Genomic DNA, 19,773 nt, shown 5'->3' on the forward strand with positions numbered 1-19,773 from the left:
AAATCAGCCCTGTCCTTGGCACGCATGCCATGTCGCCACCCCGCCCTCCTGGTACTACACCTGGGCAGATTTGCCCCTTCATTTCTTTAGAGGATATGTTGCGATGTCTGGATGTCCTAGTAAATATTCAACTGGCCACCACTGATGTGTGATAAAGTTAGGTGTGGATTTTCTGTATTTAAATACTGCAGGAGGGGCCAACCCCACGGCGTAGTGGTTAAGTGCACACGCTCTGCTGCTGACGGCCCGGGTTTGAATCCTGGGCTCGCACCAATGCACCGCATGTCAGGCCATGCTGTGGTGGCGTCCCATATAAAGTGGAGGAAGATGGGCACAGATGTTAGCCTAGAGCCAGTCTTCCTCAGCAAAAAAAAAAAAAAAAGAGGATTGGCATGGATGTTAGCTCAGAGCTGATCTTCCTCACAAAAATAAATAAATAAATAAACACTGCAGGAATGAATACCATATACAGTTGTGCTGGCATATTTGTAAATTCCTAGAACTGGAATCGCCGGGTCAAAGGACATGCACACTTTAAACTTTGCTAGATTCTAATTATCTTTTTATGGGAACTCAAAACACCTTCCACAAAATGCTTCTGAGGAAGCACAAAAGGTGTTTGCTAGATAGCCAGTGCCAGCTCCCCAGGGCGGAGGGCTTGACCTCAGAAGTTGACCCTGCCCCACTGGCCCATTCCACTGCGTGGATGCACCACACATTGTTTACTCACTCTCTTGTTGTTTTTGATGATTATGACTGAAGTTGCTATGAACACTCTTGTATAAGCCACTTAGCAGGCATGTGTTTTCTGTTCTCGTGGGTGAATACCTAGGAGAGGGATGGCTGGATGATGTGGAAGATGTGTGTGTGACTTTGTGTAAGAAACTGCCAAACTGTTTCCCAAAGTGGTCACACCATTTGATATTCCCACCAACAATGAATGAGAGTTCTAGTTGCTTCACATCATTGCCTGCACTTGGTAAGGTTGATCTTACTAGTTTTAGCCATTCTACCAGTGTCTCATTGTGGCTTTGATTTGCGTTTCCCTGAGGACTAAGGATGCTGAACATCTTTTCACGTGTCTGTTGGCCATTCAGGTATCTCCTCTTCTGAAGTAGCTGTTCAAGCCTCTGGCCTGTGTTTGAAACTTTAGCTTTCTTTTCATTATGAAGTTATAGGCGTTCTTTTAAATTCTGTTCAGACATCCTTGTCAGGTATATCTATCATGACTATTTTTCCAGTGTGTGGCTCGTGTTTTCATATTTTTCATTGGCTTTTCAGGAGCAAAATGTAAAAAATTTTCACAACTAACATCAATTTTTTCCTTTTATGGTTTTCACTTTTTGGGTCCTAAGACCCAAAAGGCACAAAGATAGTCTTCTATGTTTTCTTTTGGGAAGCTGGATAGATTTAGCTTTTACATACAGCTCTATGACCCATCTCACATTTATTTTTCTGTGTGGTGTAAGGTATGGGTCTGAGTCTTCATTTGTTGTTGTTACTATTATTCAGATATCCAGTTGTTCCAGTACTATTTATTGAATAGACTTGCTAAAGGAAAACTCTTTTTCTACTCACAACACTTCTGACACCAAATGTATATATTTTCCACACCAATAAAATCTCCAGTTCTCTGTGGATGCTGGCTGGGTGTGCTACAATTAGTCCAATTCTGACACTACCCACCAGGAGTTAGTGCAGACCTTGCAGTTTGAAGGCTCTGTCCCACAAGACTGCCCCCTATTTCAGAAGCCATTTGTAAGTAATGGGTCCCCAGGATACCCACATTTCTGTCCGACTTGGCTACAAATCAGGGGTTCCCACAACCCCCTCCTCAGGTTCAATAATTTGCTAGGATGGCTCGCAAAACTCAGGGATGTATTTAGTTATGTTGACTGGTTTATTATAAAGGATATTCTAAAGGATACCAATCAACAGCCAGATGAGGAGATACATAGGGTGAGGTCCAGAAGTGTCCCGTGTGCAGGAGCTTCTGTCCCTGTGGGGTTGGGGTGCACCATCTTCCTAGCACGTGGATGTGTGCACTAACTTGGAAGCTCTATGAACCGCATAGTTGAGAGATTGTTACGGGAGTTTCATCACATAGTCATGATCAATTATTAACTCAAACTCCAGCCCCTCTCCTAGAGGATGAGGGATGGGGCTGAAAGTTCCAACTTCTAATCAGGGCTTCATCTTTGTGGTGACCAGCCCCTGTCCAGGAGCCCACCCAGAGTCGCCTCAATAGAACAAAAGACATTCCTGTCACTCAGGAAATTCTGAGGGAGTCACAGCTCGGTGTCAGGAACTGCAGGCAGAGACCGAATATGGATTTATTATGTCACACTTCCCTTTCCCTTGTGCGTGACTCTGGCACCTTTGTTGAAAACCAATTGATTCTATATGTGGAAATCTATTTCTGGACTTTTATTCTGTTCCACTGAGTTGTCTACTCTTACACCACACAATTTTGATTTAACTATAGCTTTATTAGCTATTGTTTATAGTTATAGATTACTATATTTTATTAGCTTCTCTTTAAAAGCTGAATTAGAGAAGGCACCTTATATTCATTTGATTGCTTAGCTTTCTATTAACTTATATTAATATAGCTGTAAATCCTTCAACTTAATTCCTCTTTTTCAAGATCATTGTAACTATCCGAGGTCCTTTGTTTTTCCATATGAATATTAGAATCAGCTTGTCAGTTCCTACAAAAAGGCCAGCTGGGGTTTTGATTGGGATGATATTGACTCTGTAGATCAGTCAGAGCATATTATATCAATTTATCAAATCAATATTCAGGAATACATTACTTTTGTTTAGTGATCTGTACTAACATAGTTAATTAACCCAGTTGGTGTGAACTCTATATTGACAGGTACGTCTCTGAATATACCATGACAGTGAAAAAAATGGTGTTTGTAATTAGGATTAAGGGCACCTTGAGACCCTGCGGTGCTTCCTAAATTGTCAGGAAGAGGAAGTCATGTCAGTAAGGTTTTAATGTCAGGTTGTTATGACTGTATTACTATTTGAAACTTCATAATCATATGATAAATTTGGATTTCTTTTTTTTTTTAATTAATTAATTAATTTTCCCCCCAAAGCCCCAGTAGATAGTTGTATGTCATAGCTGCACATCCTTCTAGTTGCTGTATGTGGGACGCGGCCTCAGCATGGCCGGACAAGCGGTGCGTCAGTGCGCACCCGGGATCCAAACTCGGGCTGCCAGCAGCAGAGTGCGCGCACTTAACCACTAAGCCACGGGGCCGGCCCAAATTTGGATTTCTTTATCAAGCAGACCTCAATTCAGTTCAGTGATTTGACAAGATATGTGAAATACCTACAACCTGCCTGGTACTGTGGGGATGTTGAGGTAGGACCACAAGTGAGGCCGTGTTCTTGCCTCAGAGACTAGGAGGTTTGATCAAATAGAGCATCTCATTCTTCTCAGAATCCTGGGTAGCAGAAAGTTTATGGTAATATGATTTTTTTTTATAATGTAGTATTTGTATTTCTGTAAAGAAGGAAACCAGGAATATGGAGTTCATCATTTATTTAATATAGTGCTTACATCCATGGTAATACTTTTTCAGTTTATGGTACTGATTATCAGCAGGGCCATATTTTAATGACTATACCTTATATTTTCTCTGATAGCTTGGCCAAAATAAGAATATTGTCTCCTCTCTGTAGATTAGGTTTCTTCCATGCAATTGAAAGTGCTACTTCCATCTCTTCCAAATGGGCAGGGTACCCACAGCCAAGGACAGAGCTGAAGCAGCGCCTGGCAGCCCTGAGCCAGATGAATGGAGTTACATGATTTCATGAGACAGATATGTACTGAGCGTCTGTTATGGGCCTGGCATTGTGAGTGATTCAAAGATACAACTCAAGGTCTCTGCAGTCAATGCTTTTACTCATAATAGAGGTGGGGAGATGAGACATACACATATGAAAAGTAACAGTACAGAAAGTAAATAACAATTCAAGGAAGGCAACAAGAAACATCACAAGGCAATAGTTATTAAATGTCAAATAACTGTTACATACTCAGGTTAGAAAGTCCTGGGTCCTGGAGAGAGAGTGAGCAGAGTTGCCACAACAAGGGAATACTTTGTGCAGGGAGAGGGAATGGATGGGGGGGAGGAGGGTACCTGGGTGCAGGCAGGAGCGCTATGAACAAAGGTGGAATTCGGGAAGAAATGAGGCAGGATCTGGGCAGGCCCAGGTCATGCACACTACTCAGGAGCAGTGGGGAGAAGCAGGGAAAGTTGGGTAGGACCTGGGCGGGGAGGGGGGTCCCTGTTTGCAGGAAACTCAGACTGCTGGGTCTCGCTTTCATCTGGTGTATAACCATGAGCCTCTGAGGGGTTTTGAGTAGGGAAAAATTATGAAACATGGTGTTATATTCTCAAGACCACAGGACTTTTAATCAGAATTGTTCATAGTATGTTGTTAAATGAAACCAGTTGCAGTGCTGGATTTCACTCTGAATTTTTGTTTCTTAAAGAGTATCAAAATTCATGATTATTATAACAATAATAAGCACCCCTTTTATTGTGAGTGGCACTCAGAGGAAGCCTTATTTTTTTTATTGACGTCATACTAGTTTATAACATTGTGAAATTTCAGTTGTACATTATTATTTGTCAGTCACTATATAAATGTGCTCCTTCACCCCTTGTGCCCACCCCCCAACCCACGTCCCCTCTGGTAACCACTAAACTCTTCTCTCTGTACGTGTGTTAGTTTACCTTCCACATATGAGTGAAATCATACTGTCTTTGTCTTTCTCTGTCTGGCTTATTTTGCTTAACATCATACCCTCCAGGTCCATCCATGTTGTTGCAAATGGGACGATTTTGTCGTTTTTTATGGTTGATTAGTATTCCATTGTATGTATGTACCACATCTTCTTTGTCCAATATCAGTCAATGGGCACTTGCGTTGAAGGAAGCCTTATTTTTGCCTCTCCTAGTGAAGTGGTGAAGAGCAGTACTGGCTGTACTGATGCGGGCAAGTTAGTTAATCTCTCTGTGCCTCCCACTGTGGGCAATCAGAGCATCTATCAGCTAGAGGTGTATCATGAGGACAGCCTGAGTCAATACCAAGAAAGTCCTTAAATCAGTAGCTTGCAAAGAATGCCGCACAAGTATCTGTTAACTGAATAACAAACAAGTCTGTTAACACTTTCCCCAATTAGGACAGCTCTGACTTAAACACTTAACTTAAAAAGCAAATTTGCCTGTTGTTTTATCTCAAAATGAGTTTATTCAGGAATAGCCAAAAGAATTGCATTTCAGGATGTCCATGCTATGGGGAACCACAGGCAAATCTGGAGAACAAAGGAAGGGAGCTGCTTTTATAGAGAAAAGGGGGAGTAGGGAGGGGCTGTTCTAAAGGAAAGTCCATTGGGGGAAAGTATCAGTTGAGGGAGACACTAGCTTCTCATTGGCTGAGCTGTGGCATTTCTCATTGGCTGAGCTGTGGCATTTCTCATTGGCTGGGCTGTGGGGTTTCTCATTGGCTGGGCTGTTGCTGGGTAGGGAGAGAAATCTTCCCTCAGTGGTAAAGTCGTTGTACTTCCTGTCCAAGAAGCAAGTGCATTTCTCTATTTGGTGTAATTGAGGACGTGTGACAGGGCATGAGAGCTCCCCCTACAGGCCTCTCCGACTCTAATTTAGTTAAGGTTTCTTTTTTTAATTTCCACACACTGAAGATGTCAGGCCTTGTTTGAATCTTTTCTTCTAGAAACAGTGTTTTCAAGTGGGGTAGCATCCTGGGGTAGCCCCCAGAGCCTCCTCAGAATGGAGGATTGGAGCTGGAAGGGCCTTCTGAGAGTAGCAAGTGCTGGGGCCCATCTTGCCGGTGAGAAAACTGAGGTGCAGACCAGACGATGGGACCTCAGGCCACACCCCCAGTAATTAGTGGAAAGACCAAGGTGGAAACCTGAGACTCCTCCTCAGTTCCTTCTTCCTTCCTATTCTGCCAACACACGATGTGGCTGGACTGCTGTAGAGTTGTAACGAGGAGAGCAGGTGACCATTTATATAGAGTATAACTGGCTGAGTGAGTTAGTAACACTGTTGAAATCTGGAGCCTTACTGACTTTTTTCTGCTTGTTCTGTTAATTACATAGTGTAGTGTTAAAATCTTGCACTGTATTTGTGCGTTCTTTTATTTCTCCTTTTAGTTCTGTCAAATTTTGCTTCAAACACTTGGAAGTTACTTTATTACATACACTTAGGATTCTTGCATTTTGATGAGCTGACCCCTTGTACTATTATGGATTGCTCCTCTTGCGATGGTCCTTAACTTGAGATCTCCTTGCCTGATGTTAATGTAGCCAGCTTTCTTATGATTCGTATTTGGATGACATCTCTTTTTCTATCCTTCTACTTTCAGCTTGTCTTGGTCTTTAGATGTAAAGTGTGTTTTGTAAACTCAGAGGTAGGTGTTTTTTTTTCTCACTCAGCCTAAAGTCTCTGACTTCTAATTGTAGTGTTCTATACATTTACATTTAATGTAATGATTGACATAGTTCGTATATATATTTTTTAATTTTTTGCTGAGGAAGATTCGCCCTGAACTAACATCTGTTGCCATTCTTCCTCTTTTTTTTTTTTTTTTTTTTTTTTTTTTAATGTGAGCCACCGCCACAGCATGGCCACTGACAGACGAGTGGCATGGGTCCACGCCCAGGAACTGAACCTGGTGTGCTGAAGCAGAGCGCACCAAACTTAAACCACTAGGCCACCAGGGCTGTCCTCATAGTTGTGTTTAAAGCCACCACCTTGATGTTCTATATTTGTTCCATCTGCTTTATTCCTTCTTTCTTGCCTTCTATTGGGTTATTCACATATTTTAAAAATTCCATTTTATCTCCTCTATTGTATTTTTTGATATATATATAACATAATATATAACGTATATTTATACTTATTTATTTTAGTGGTTGGTCTAGAAATTATAGTATATACCCTTCACTTATTCACAAAGTCCACTTTGAAATAATATTGTATAACTTCATCAACCATGTAAGAACCTTAAAACAGTGAAATAACATTGACTCCCCTCCTACTCTGCTCTCTTCTTGTTATGTTTTTTATTTCTACAGGTTGCACTATCCAATTTGGTAGCCATTAGCCACACACAGCTATTTAAATATAAAGTTAAGTTAATTACAATATTAAAATTCAGCTCTTCAGCTGCACTAGCCACATTTGAAGTGCAGAAGAGCATCATGAGGGTGGTGCCTTCTGTATTCGACAGACACTATAAGAGAACATTTCCATTACCGCAGGAAATTGTATTGGAGAGCACTGCTCTAAAACTGACAACACGTTATTTTAAAATTTGCTTCAAGCATTCATTCAATAATCTTTTCAGGAAATTATATAAATGTTTTTCACAGTTACCCCACAGCCATCTTTTCAGGTATTCTTCACTCCTTGGTGCAGATCTGGGACTCCAGTTGAGACCATTTTCCTCTGGCCTGAAGAACTTCGTGTAGTATTTTTTGGAAGGTCAAGTCTTCTGGTGACAAGATTTTTCAGCTTTTATTTGCCTGAAAATGTCTTTCATTACCCTGACTTTTTGAAGGACATTTTTGTTAGGTATTGACTTCTGGTCTCAATGACTTTTGTTTTACTTTCCGCATTTTATAGATGTCATTTCTTTGTCTTCTCGCTTCCATTGCTTTTGACAAGAAGTCAGCTGTCGTTCTTACTCAAGTTTCCCTGAATGTAATGTATCTTTTTTTTTTTTTTTTTGCCTCCTTTTAGGACTTTTATCTGTATCTTTGGTTTTCAGCAATTGGACTATGATATGCCTCCAAGTGTTTTTCTTTGAATTTGTCCTCTTTGGATTTGCTAAACTTTTTGGATCTGTGGGTTGGTGTATTTTCACCAATTTGTAAAATTCTTATACCTTCTCTCTTTCAATATTTCTTCTCCATTTTCTTTTCCTTTTGGGAATCCAGCTTTATGTACGTTAGACTATTTGATCTTGTCCCACAGGTTTCTAATATTCTTTTCTGTTATCTTTTTTCTCATTTTCATTTTTTTCTCTGTGTTTTGATTCAGACAATTTCTATCAATGTGACTTTGAGTTGAAAAATCCTCTCTTCAGCTGTGTCCAGTCTGGTGCTCAGCAAATTCAATGAGTTCTTCATTTTAGGTACTTTAGTTTTCCCTCTACCCCTGGTGTGCAGCCCTTACTCCTAGGGTGTGGCCTTTCTGGAGTCTCAACTGATTGCTTGGGCTGCACCAAGATCTCCTCCCTCTGCTCCAGCACCTCCCTGTCCTTTGAGGCCTCTGCAATCTGTGTCCAGCTCTCATATAACACCTGCAGTCAGAAGAGGTTCAAAGAACAGTTAGGTTGCTACAATAAAACTTCCTCTAGTTCTGTTTATTTATGTGTATACATTTATGAAAAAATAGGGATAACAACTGATTCTGTACCCTGCTTCATTCTAGTAATTCTCATCAGTGGATATATGAACTAATTGTCAGGGGAAAAAGAGCCCCAGACATATTATTTAGAGATAGATATCCAATATAACTCAACATTTTAGTCTTAATCAAAACTTGCATATATTTATACTGCTTTGATCAATTATGTGTTAATAATAGTTGTAATACTAATTTAATCCAGGAAAAACATTAACATGAGACTTATGTTCACAGGAAATTGCAAATTAGATATATGTATGTATATATGTATGTCTCTCTCTTTCCAGGGATAAAAAATAGTCATCAGGGGCCAGCCCGGTGGCGCAAGCAGTTAAGTGCACGCATTCCACTGTGGCGGCCGAGTTCGCCAGTTCAGATCCCGAGCGCACACCGACACACCACTTGGCAAGTCATGCTGTGGCAGCGTCCCATATAAAGTGGAGGAAGATGAGGCACAGATGTTAGCCCAGGGCCAGTCTTCCTCAGCAAAAAAAGAGGAGGATTGGCAGATGTTAGCACAGGGCTGATCTTCCTCACACACACACAAAAAATAGTCATCAATAAGTTATGTTTAAGCATAAACACTTATTGTATTCAGAATAAAATTTGAGGGGGAATTTGAATGGAAATGAGTTTAGGAGAAAAGGATTTAATAAAACTCTTGACTGTCAACCTCGAGATTGTTTGTTTATAAAACATATGATAGTGGGTTTCAAATCACAATGGCATTAAGGGTCCATTTGATACATTTAAGGAATGATGTCATGACTTTAAGTCAATATTTATAGTATTTGGGAAGTTACATACATTGCACTTATTTAAACATGATGGAAAATTTGGCTATTATCTTAGAGGTGAGGGCTTACAAGTTTTCACAAAATTAGTTTATTGGGTACATATGTAAAAAGCTTTGAGGACAGTGCATCCAGCTACCCTTTTCTGCAGCCTGAGTCATTACATGAGACACAAATGGGCATCTCTGTTCTCCATTTTGTCCCACACAGCAAACAGGTTGACCTCTTTATTTATTTATTTTGTGAGGAAGATCAGCCCTGAGCTAAGATCCATGCTAATCCTCCTCTTTTTGCTGAGGAAGACCGGCCCTGAGCTAACATCTATTGCCAATCCTCCTCCTTTTTTTTCCCCAAAGCCCCAGTAGATAGTTGTATGTCATAGTTGCACATCCTTCTAGTTGCTGTACGGGGAACAAGGCTTCAGCGTGGCTAGAGAAGCGGTGCAGCGGTGCACGCCCGGGATCCGGACCGGGCCGCCAGTAGTGGAGCGCGCACACTTAACCGCTAAGCCACAGGGCCAGCCCAGGGGTTGATCTTTTTAAAAGTTAAATCGGATCATGTTACTCTGTGCTTGAAATGCCCAGTGGTTTCCCATTTTACCATTTTACTTAATGCGGAGCCCAGTAGCATAGCAAGCCCTCTGAAACACTCCCTGGCTGCTTCTCCTCCCATCATTCATGGGCATTCTCATGGCTCTGACACACCAAACGTGCTTCTGCCTCAGGGCCGTTGTCCTTGCTCTTTGCCTAGAGGTCACTGTCGCCTCTGGCTCATGTCCTTCAGGCTTCAGGTCAGATGTCTCCTCTCCCTCTGGCCTTCCTGCCTGTCTCTCAGTCCCCTCACTCTGCTTTACAGCACGTGCTGCTCTTTGGCTGTGCTGTGTGCCGATTCACATGTGTGCTGTGGGTCCTCCAGCCAGACCATAAGCACCACAAGGCAGGTACCCGTTGGTCACACTCTGCTCTCTTCTTGCATCCGTTTCTGGCACCTGCTAGATACTCAGTACACATCTTCTGGATGAAAGAACAATCCTTTGTAAAACCCAGGTCTGGGTGTGTCTCTTCTACGTCTCTGCCTTCACTCCTTGATGTAAAGAGCAGCGACACTGCCTACCTCGTGAGCATCTTCTGGTGCTGCTTTTCCCCAGTCACACGGGTCTTGCACGTTGGCTTCCTTTTGGTCCTCCTTCTTTCACACAAGCTGATGGGACATGGCTGCTCATTTTGCTCACTGCTGTCTGTCCAGCCCCAGCCTGTGTGTGGTATACAATGAATGCCTACTGAACACTTGGAATGGACGGAAGGCCCAGTGCAACCTGGCCTCTGCTCTTGAGTCTTTTCTGACTGTCCCAGTACTCAGTGACTTCTTTCCTTCTCAGAACCGTGTGGTCCTTACCATTTCTACTTGCACAGGGCCTGGCATTGCCCATCTTTTTATCAAGGTGCCTGTGTCTACATAGTAGGGACACAATTGAGACACATCAGTGTGATGCTACAAGCTCATCCTCTTTCTGTCTGCAGGCCTGAGTTCCCCACACATGGTGGACACTCGGTGTTGGTGAAAAGTAAGTGAACCTTCCCAGTAGCCTTGTATACGTTTGTTAACAGCATACAGCACATACTTGGAACACCATCAACAACATTATCACAAGGAAGCTTCTGAAAGCCAGGTAGACTTGTGGATGTCCTGGATTGTGTGTGCTAAGCGCAAAGCCAGGGCACAGAGCACCAGGACACAGGCGCTCGGGGCAACACACTTCACAGTCACTTTGTCAACACTGATTTGGAAACATCGGTTGTACTTGACCATCGGCTCTTTCTTTCAATTGACTGTGGGTTTATTTTTTTTGCTGAGGAAGATTCGCCTTGAGCTAATATCTGCTGCCAATCTTCCTCTTTTTTTTCTTTTTTGGTATGGGTGCCGCCACCACCGCATGGCCACCGAGAGACTAGCGGTGCAAGTCTACGCTGGGAACTGAACCCTGGGCGGCGGAAGCGGAGCACACTGCGCTCAACCACTAGGCCATGGGGGCTGGCCCTAGATCGATTGTTTTGTTTTTTAATGAGAGGTTTCCCCACTTACCATTTCCATACCTGTGTCAACACCACCTCAAATCTCTCCAATATATAAATGACTATTTAATGAGACTTTTTTTTCTGTCTAGGACATGCTGCCAAACTTACGGTTCAAAGCAGTTTGAACCTTAGGAATTTGTAATGTAATTGCAAACACGTCTATGGCAAATAAAACATGTAAATGTACATTCAGAGGGACACATTAATTTCCACTTCTTTAGAGTGGTTTTCACACAGACAACGAGTACAGGCCGCACGGGCGAACCCACGTGGCTCCCGCCTGCGCTCCGTTTGTCCGGCCTCCTCCCACGTCCACACAGGGCTCCACTCCTCCGGCGCTTCAGCCGCACATGCTCTCTGCCTCCGTGCTTCCCTAGTGACCGCCAGGCCCGAACACCCTCCCCTCCTCTCCCCTAGGTCCGTCCCCCCTCCTCCCTTCCCCGCTGCCTCCCTCTCCCAACTCCGGCCCACCACGCGCGTGCGCGTCCAGGGAGGCCGCGCGCTCTCGCGATAGTCAGGCTCCGGGATCACCGACACCCTGACTCGGGGTCTCCCAATGGCTTAGCTGAGGTGCGGCGCGCACAGCGTGCGGCTGTTGGCTGAGGAATCGGAGACACTATCTACGAGTAACAGGGGCAGGTCCAGCTCTGTCCGAGGCTGTGCGGGATCTGCGTGCCCGTCCCACCCGCCGGCCCAGCCGCCCCGCGGTAACCGAGGTCGCGGCGCCCCCAACCCGCCCCGCTCGGCTCGGCGGCTCGCGCGCTCCGTTCCGGGTTTTACGGGCTGCACGGAGCCGCGCCTGCGCTGGGCGGCGCGGCCGGATGTGCGGCCCTGGGCCGGCGCGCCTCACCATTGGTCTCCGCCGGTAGCCCCACTGCCGTGCGCCGCCCCCATTGGCGGGCGCGGCCGTCCGTCAGCGGCCCGGCGCCGGCTCGCGCCGCGCCGCGGGTGTCCCGCCCCTCGCCGCCGTTCGTCGCTCGCCGGCCGGCGGCCTCGCTCGGCCCTCAGCTCCGTGGCGGCGGCGGAAGGCGGCCGGGCCTCGCAGGCCCATGGCGGCGGCCGCGGCGCTCCCAGGCGCGGGCGGGCCTCCCGCGGGCGGCGGGGCTGGGGGCGGTGGGGGCGCGGGCGGTGGGTCCCCGGCGGGTGGCTGGGCCGTGGCGCGCCTCGAGGGCCGCGAGTTCGAGTACTTGATGAAGAAGCGCTCGGTGACAATCGGGCGCAACTCGTCGCAGGGCTCGGTGGACGTAAGCATGGGCCACTCGAGCTTCATCTCGCGGCGCCACCTCGAGATCTTCACGCCCCCGGGCGGCGGCCATGGTGGGGTGGCCCCCGAGTCGGCGCAGCCCGGGCCCGACGCCGGCGGCGACTTCTACCTGCGCTGCCTCGGCAAGAACGGGGTGTTCGTGGACGGCGTGTTCCAGAGGCGCGGGGCGCCTCCGCTGCAGCTGCCGCGCGTGTGAGTGGGGCCGGGCGGGCGGGGGCTGCGGCCTGGCCGGCGGGACCAGAACCCCGATCCCAACACTGACCCGCGCCCGGAACCCGGACCCAGACCCCCGACCGCGACCCCGACCCCAGATTAGGATCAGGACCACGACCCCTAACCAGAACCGAGGCTCAGACCCTGACTCACTACCTCCGACCTACCCAGACCCTGATCCCAACCCTCATCCCGGACCCGATCTCGACCCACGACCCGGAGGACCAGGGCCGGGGCCGGCTACCAGGAATCAGATCCAGATGCTGACCACCACCCCCTGATCTGCTGCCAGGAGCCAGACCCCCCATCCACGAACGCTCAGGCCCTCGCCGTGATCTCTGACCCTCAACCAGAACCCAGCCCCCGACCCGTGACTCCCAGTTTTGGTCTTGCCCACAAGTAGGACACAGATCAGGACGCAGGTTCGGTACCCCAGCCGGACTTTGAACCCTGGTCTTGTCCATCCTTCCCACTCCTGGCCTCGTTCCTCCGACCCGACCCTGACCCATCGTCCTGGCCAGATCCCAATTCACTGACCCCGGTCTCCAGGCCTCATCCACTTGACCTACCGCCAGGATCCCTGTCTGTGACCCCCCAACTCTCACATTCCCAAAGCTAGAGGCTTAGGCAGCTGTGCACTTGGGCCCAGGTTTTCTGTGCGTTTTGGGAGTTTGCATATAATCTTCATAACTAGTATGTAGGTAGTATTGAACAGAAATGTCAAACTCTGATTGGAACTATTCAAAACTAAAATCTGATGATGGGATGTCTGTTACTTCCTTTTTGTTGTACACGTTTCAATAGTGAATTATTTCAAGAGTGCATTTTTTAAGCTACAAGGAGTTTTTCCTCATTGTGTTTTCGGTAGCCTAAAAGTTGAAAACTCTTCAAGCGTGATGAATTTTTAAATCTGTGCTCTGAAACTTAAAATTTTGGGAAAACTGGATACTTGTAACTTTTTTTAAAAGTCAGTTGATTATTTAGAAATTACTATAAGGTCTTATAGAGTGTTAATTAAGTGAGCTTTATGGGGAACTGTCAATTCTGCTACGAAACAGTTCAACTTGGTTCTATGGTTTTATGGAGTTATCATCATTTAATTGGCTTGAAAAACAAACTTGCTCCCTAGGAAATGCTAATTATTCCTCAGAGGCTCCTTTCTAGACCATTGCTGGACCATTTCTAGACCAAAGTAGAGCCTTTGTCCACAATCTGGGATTTTTAACTGCTTTTGGTTGTTGGAGATGCTAAGAGCTGTTGGTTTTCTTAATTCCTTGATTGTTGTCCCTGTGTGCTGTGCTGTTGCCTAGATAGCTGCAAAGCTGCACCAGCTAGTTCCTTCAGCCTTGATGGGAGCATGTCAAAGAATGTTATTTTCAAACCAAAACGTTATTTATGTGTATGTATATTGTAGACTACATAAAATTGATGGTAGAATCCTAAAAATTGTGTTTTAACCTGGTGGCTTGTTGTTTATTACTTATAATATCCCCAACAAAGGATATTATATCTTTATTCTGAGGATTTTGGAGTTTTTAAAGAAAATTCTCTTATTACCATTCAGCCAAAATCATTTGTGTTGAGGTGTTAAACATGGAAATAAGTTGACCTTTCAGGAGGGAGCAGAGTTCAGACTTTTTGTGGGGTAGAGTGACCCTTGTGGAAGAGATGAGTAAGAAAGGCGGTGGGGTGGAGGCTGGGCGTCTGACCTTCACCTCTAGCTTGTGCACAGGGAAGAGTCCCAGGGCCCCCAAGGCTGCCATGAGCTCTGGACTTCTTATGGGCCTGGGAACTTCTGTCTGAACTGGCAGAGGGATGTGGCTTTTTTCACAGAAGGGATTTTGGCATTTTGACAGGGTGAAGCAAGTGGGTAACCAGTAGGACTTTGTAGCACCTCCTTTTTTTTGCAAGGCATCCTTTCCAAATATTTGGCATAGGGTGGTAACGGGTTAACGGAATAAACTGTGTAGAGCTAAATGTAGACATTGTTTTAGAAATCTTTTTCTTCAAATTAAACTCAGTTTTTTTATGTTGTGAGTTCTTTTTAAGTTAAAAATCAAGTTGTATCAGTTTAAAAGTACATGTAATTTAGAGCAATTATGCAGAGGTTGAAATATTGCTTGTTTCAGATTTACCTACTGAATTGAAAATCACTGTAGAGTCAAAAAAATATGACAACCCATGGTTGGTCTCTAATTTGAATGAGAATGATTTTATTCCAATTCCAACTTTAAAATGAATTTACAGGGGGCCAGCCCTGTGGCCTAGTTGTTAAGTTTGGTGCACTCTGCTTCTACGGCCCAGGTTCCGTTCCCAGGCACAGACCTACACCACTCGTCGGCTATGCTGTGGTGGCAACACACATACAAAATAGAGGAAGATTGGCACAGATGTTAGCTCAGGGCGAATCGTCCTCAGTTAAAAAAAAAAAAATGAATTTACATTTTGTAGTTAGTATTAAAAGTTTACATACATGGGCCGGCCCCGTGGCTTAGCAGTTAAGTGCGCGCGCTCCGCTGCTGGCGGCCCGGGTGCGCACCGACGCACCGCTTCTCCGGCCATGCTAAGGCCGCGTCCCACATACAGCAACTAGAAGGATGTGCAGCTATGGCATACAACTATCTACTGGGGCTTTGGGGGAAAAATAAATAAATAAATAAAATTAAAAAAAAAGTTTACATACAGAGAATTTGGAAGAGTACGTAAATAGTTTAGGCTTAAGGTGTGGTTTGTCATTTTATTAAAATACTAAATAATGTATTAATTTGGGGGGAATAGAGAAAGATGAGGACTGTAATCCTGTATGTTGGCTGTCGTGAGTATTGTAAATGGTTTGGGTAAGATCTGAATACAAGTGCCTTTTCCACGGTGGTTGGTGAGCCCCATACCCAGTGTGGACTGGTGTGTAGGGGGTTGCTGAGTATGCACAAGAGTGCTAGGGCATGTGGTTTTCCACAATACAAGTGATTTCCACAAATCCTTGATTTTCGGCCAAGTATGCAGGGCTGTGTGTACAGAAATGCAACTTTTTCCTCTCCAGGAACGTCTCACTCTCTGGAGGCGCAGGTGTTATTGGGACTGGGGCCGGGGGAGGGGGGTGGTGTCTGTGGGGTGGGCTCCGTGGTGGAGCCCTGGGCCACCTCGGCGGGGCTCCTGGAAGTGGGCAGGTGGAGGTAGCCTTGGGTGTGGTTGGGCCAGCAGCCTGGCGTTGTAGAAGGTGAAATTCAGGCTGGAAGGGACCTTGGGGTGGGTTGTAGAGCATGAGGTTTAGGCCTGGTGGGGGAGCATTTGCACAGTGGTCAGTGACAGAATGAGGAATGTCCACTTTGAAGACCAGGTCCTCATTTGTCTAAGGACCTGGTCTGGTGCCTGAGTGAGCAGTAAAGTGTTTTAGGAAGATCTGTTGGGCAGGAATGTCTGGATTTATTGTTTCTCTGGTTGCCGTGGTAGCAAACTAAGTATAATTTATAAATAAAAATAAGCAATTCTTTAACAGTTGTTTCTACTTTGAAATGTCAAGTGAATTTGACATGATTTGATCAATAAGATCCTAGAATATCTAATACCCAAACATAAATGGAACAAGTTGAATTTACTATTGCCCAAAACTATTTAACATACAAAACTGCAATTGTGTTTATTTAGAAAAGTGACCCTGTTCCTATGCTAAATTATCTGCCTTTCAGTTAGTGATACAGCAACACCTCCTTTCTTATGTGGCATATTTTAACTTGCAGGTTAAATTGGGTAATGACACGTTTGAAGACTTTCTCATTAAATCAAACATAGCATCCTCTAAGGTGACTGGAGAGCGGCAAGCAGACAGTGGCTTCTGGAGCTTTCCTTGTGGAGACTCCAAGAAAAGAACTGAAGGAGCTCACAGTGACTTGGTCTTGCTCAGAAATGGGGTTGGGGCAGAACTGAGGTTCCCAGAGAATAGCAGTACCATAAAGAGAGAAATGAGAAGGAGAGTGCCACAAGAGGAGATGGCTGCTTGCAGTGTCATGTTCCATGGGGAGCCATGGGCAGTGATCAGGATGATTTGGAGGATGAGGAAGGAGGCCGGGTATGGGGCTGGAGAGCAAGGAGGGAATGGGGCTGTAAGAAGGTTTGTGGGGTGGGGGTGGGTGGGTATTGTAAGGAGGACGGAGGTGAGATCAGGTTTAGGAGGAGTGGACACCCTGTGGATCACCAGGATGAAGTGGCTGAAGGAACCACTGAGAGATGCAGCCGAGGCCCAGTGGCCCGAAGAGCAGCCACAGACGAGGTGTGAAAGAGGAGAGAGTTCCCAGTAGGAGAAGATAAAACAGAAGTGTCTGAAGACCTGAGCAGAGCCACTAGTGAAGTCTGGCATGTTTTCTTGTTCCTGGGCTGCGGAGTTGGCTGAAACGCCTTCATTTTATGACCTGAGACTCTGACCAACTTGTAGGCAGAGCTGAGAGCCAGGGTCCAGGATGGCTGGATTCCAGGGACCCAGGAGTGGGGGATGTGTAATGACAGATCCATAGCAGAGGGGTGGAAGTGCTTTGCACTTTGAAAAATGCTCAGTGTACAAATTAACAGCTTTTTTTTTTTTTCCTTTGGTGAGGAAAATCAGCTCTGAGCTAACATCCATGCCAGTCCTCCTCTTTTTGCTGAGGAAGACTGGCCCTGGGCTAACACCTGTGCCCATCTTCCTCTACTTTGTATGGGACGCCGCCACAGCATGGCCTGAAAAGCCGTGCATTGGTGCGCGCCTGGGATCTGAACCCCGTCAGCCAGTAGCAGAGCGCGCACTTAACTGATACACCACAGGGCGGCCCCAAATTAATAGCTTTTATTGTCCACAGTGTATTTTTCTTTAAAAGCTACAATATGCATTCATTTGGCAGATTGAGATACATTTTTATCACTGATTTGTAGACATTGGGAACACAGGGCAGCTGTTTTACCATAATCGTTACTTTACCAAGTTAAAAATAACCCAACAACCAGCTGACGTCTACTTCACCTAGGGTTTAGTAGTTCTTGCAGTGGTAAAACTCAGTTTGTTCATTTTAATGTTTATTTAATGAGTAGTTTAAGATGGTTTAGATTTAAAATAATTTGAATTTTAACACATTTTGAGAAAGAAGCCTATGTGACAGGACCTGTCACCTGCAGCGGCCATTTGTGTGCCAACTAACTGTATCAGGAGATGGCGAGGAGGGGCTCTGGAGCTGGACAGACTGAGGCCAGATTCTAGCTCTGCCACTTAACCTGTCTGAGTTTTAGTTCCCTTGTTTGTAACACGGGGATAATAACTGTCTGACATCGTGTGACACAGCACCATGCCTGTGCCCCTGCTAGACGTCAGGGGCTGCATGTGTTCTGTCCATCACAGTGTCCTGGTGTAGAGGGGCCCATGAGGATCTAATGTGACAGAAGGTGTGACATGAGGGTGGAAATGTTCCCGAGGGCCAGCACTCTTCAACTTGCTCATAGGTCCACGCACATGCATGCAATAAGTTGATCAAGGGCCTCTTGGCGTAGTGAGTGATGTTTGAAGTTCCTTCAGCCGTGAGAAGTTGCTTCCTCTGCGCAAGGACCTGAGGATAAAGACAGGCCGTGGGATGGGTCCATGTTGTTCAGCAGGTGGGGCTGGGAGAGGTCCGTCTAGGGGTACCCTCCCTCCTGAAGCCTCCGTTCTGGTTCTGCTCCTGCTCCGTTCTGACGTGGCAGCTTTGCCACAGACCGTCCGTGTTTCAGGGGAAAAGGAAAAGTGCCTTTGCCTTGAGTGCACAGTCAGGAAAGAGAACTGGTTAAAAGTCACATTCTGTTTGTGGTCTGATTTAAAGGATACTTGTTCATTAATGCTGTCAACCAGACTATTGTTTTGGAAGTTAAGGATAGCTTCTCTGTCTAATTGGAGAATTTGGCAGTTGATAATATACAGGCGTACTTCAGAGATATTGTGGGTTCAATTCCAGACCACTGCAATAAAATGAATATCACAGTAAAGCAAGTCACATGAATTTTTTGGTTTCCCAGTGAATGTAAAAGTTATGCTTATACTGTCATCTATTAGGTGTGCAATATAGCATTATGTCTATAAAAAAATGTACGTACCTTAATTAAAAAATACTTTTTTGGGCCGGCCCCGTGGCTTGGCGGTTAAGTGTGCGCGCTCCGCTACTGGTGGCCCGGGTTCGGATCCCGGGCATGCACCGAGGCACCGCTTCTCCGGCCATGCTGAGGCCGAGTCCCACATACAGCAACTAGAAGGATGTGCAGCTATGACATACAACTATCTACTGGGGCTTTGGGGGGGGGAATAAATAAAATCTTTAAAAAAATAATAATAAAATAAAAATACTTTTTTGCTAAAAAATGCTAACCATCATCTGAGCCTTCAGCAAGTCCTAATCTTTTTGCTGGTGGAGGGTCCTGCCTCGATGTTGATGCCTGCAGACTACTCAGGGTGGTGGTTGATGAAGGCTGGGATGGCTCTAGCAATTTCTTAAAATAAGACAATAATGAAGTTTGTCACATAGGTTGACTTCCTTTCACGAACAATTTCTCTGTAGCCTGTGATGCTGTTTGATAGCATTTTACCCACAGTCGAACTTCTTTCAAAATTGGAGTCAGTCCTCTCAAACCCTGCTACTGCTTTATCAACTAATTTTATGTAATATTCTAAATCCTTTGTTGTTATTTCAACAGTCTTCACAGTATCTTTACCAGGAGTAGATTTCATCTCAAGAAACCACTTTCCATAAGAAGCAACTCCTCATCTGTTCAAGTTGTATCATGAAATTGTAGCCATTCAGTCACATCTTCAGGCTCTACTTCTAATTCTAGTTCTCTTAGTATTTCCACCGTATCTGCAGTTACTTCCTCCACTGGTCTTGCACCCCTCAAACTTGTCCATTTTAGGACTGATAGACCTGCTTGACACAGGGTTGCCACAAACCTTCAATTTGTTAAAAAAACACAATATTTGTGAAGCA

The 19,773-nt window shown here is 45.4% G+C and overlaps 1 protein-coding gene across 3 annotated transcripts in view; it reads left to right on the top strand.

The window, feature by feature from the left end:
- Positions 1-12,290: 12,290 nt before the first annotated feature.
- Positions 12,291-19,773, top strand: part of FOXK2 (forkhead box K2) — an 84,693-nt gene continuing 77,210 nt past the window's right edge. For 2 of the 3 annotated variants that reach the window (XR_009222773.1, XM_058561969.1), the window contains exon 1: positions 12,294-12,784. Coding sequence is in view for 2 of the 3 variants with exons in the window: in XM_058561969.1 (XP_058417952.1) it covers positions 12,378-12,784 (407 nt within the window). In the remaining variant the exon portion in view is untranslated. Of the gene's footprint in view, positions 12,785-19,773 lie in introns of all 3 variants that reach the window. The other variant, XM_058561970.1, reaches the window with a different exon arrangement.

The sequence above is a fragment of the Diceros bicornis genome, chromosome 18 (genome assembly GCF_020826845.1).
Source record: "Diceros bicornis minor isolate mBicDic1 chromosome 18, mDicBic1.mat.cur, whole genome shotgun sequence".
Lineage (NCBI taxonomy): Eukaryota > Metazoa > Chordata > Mammalia > Perissodactyla > Rhinocerotidae > Diceros > Diceros bicornis.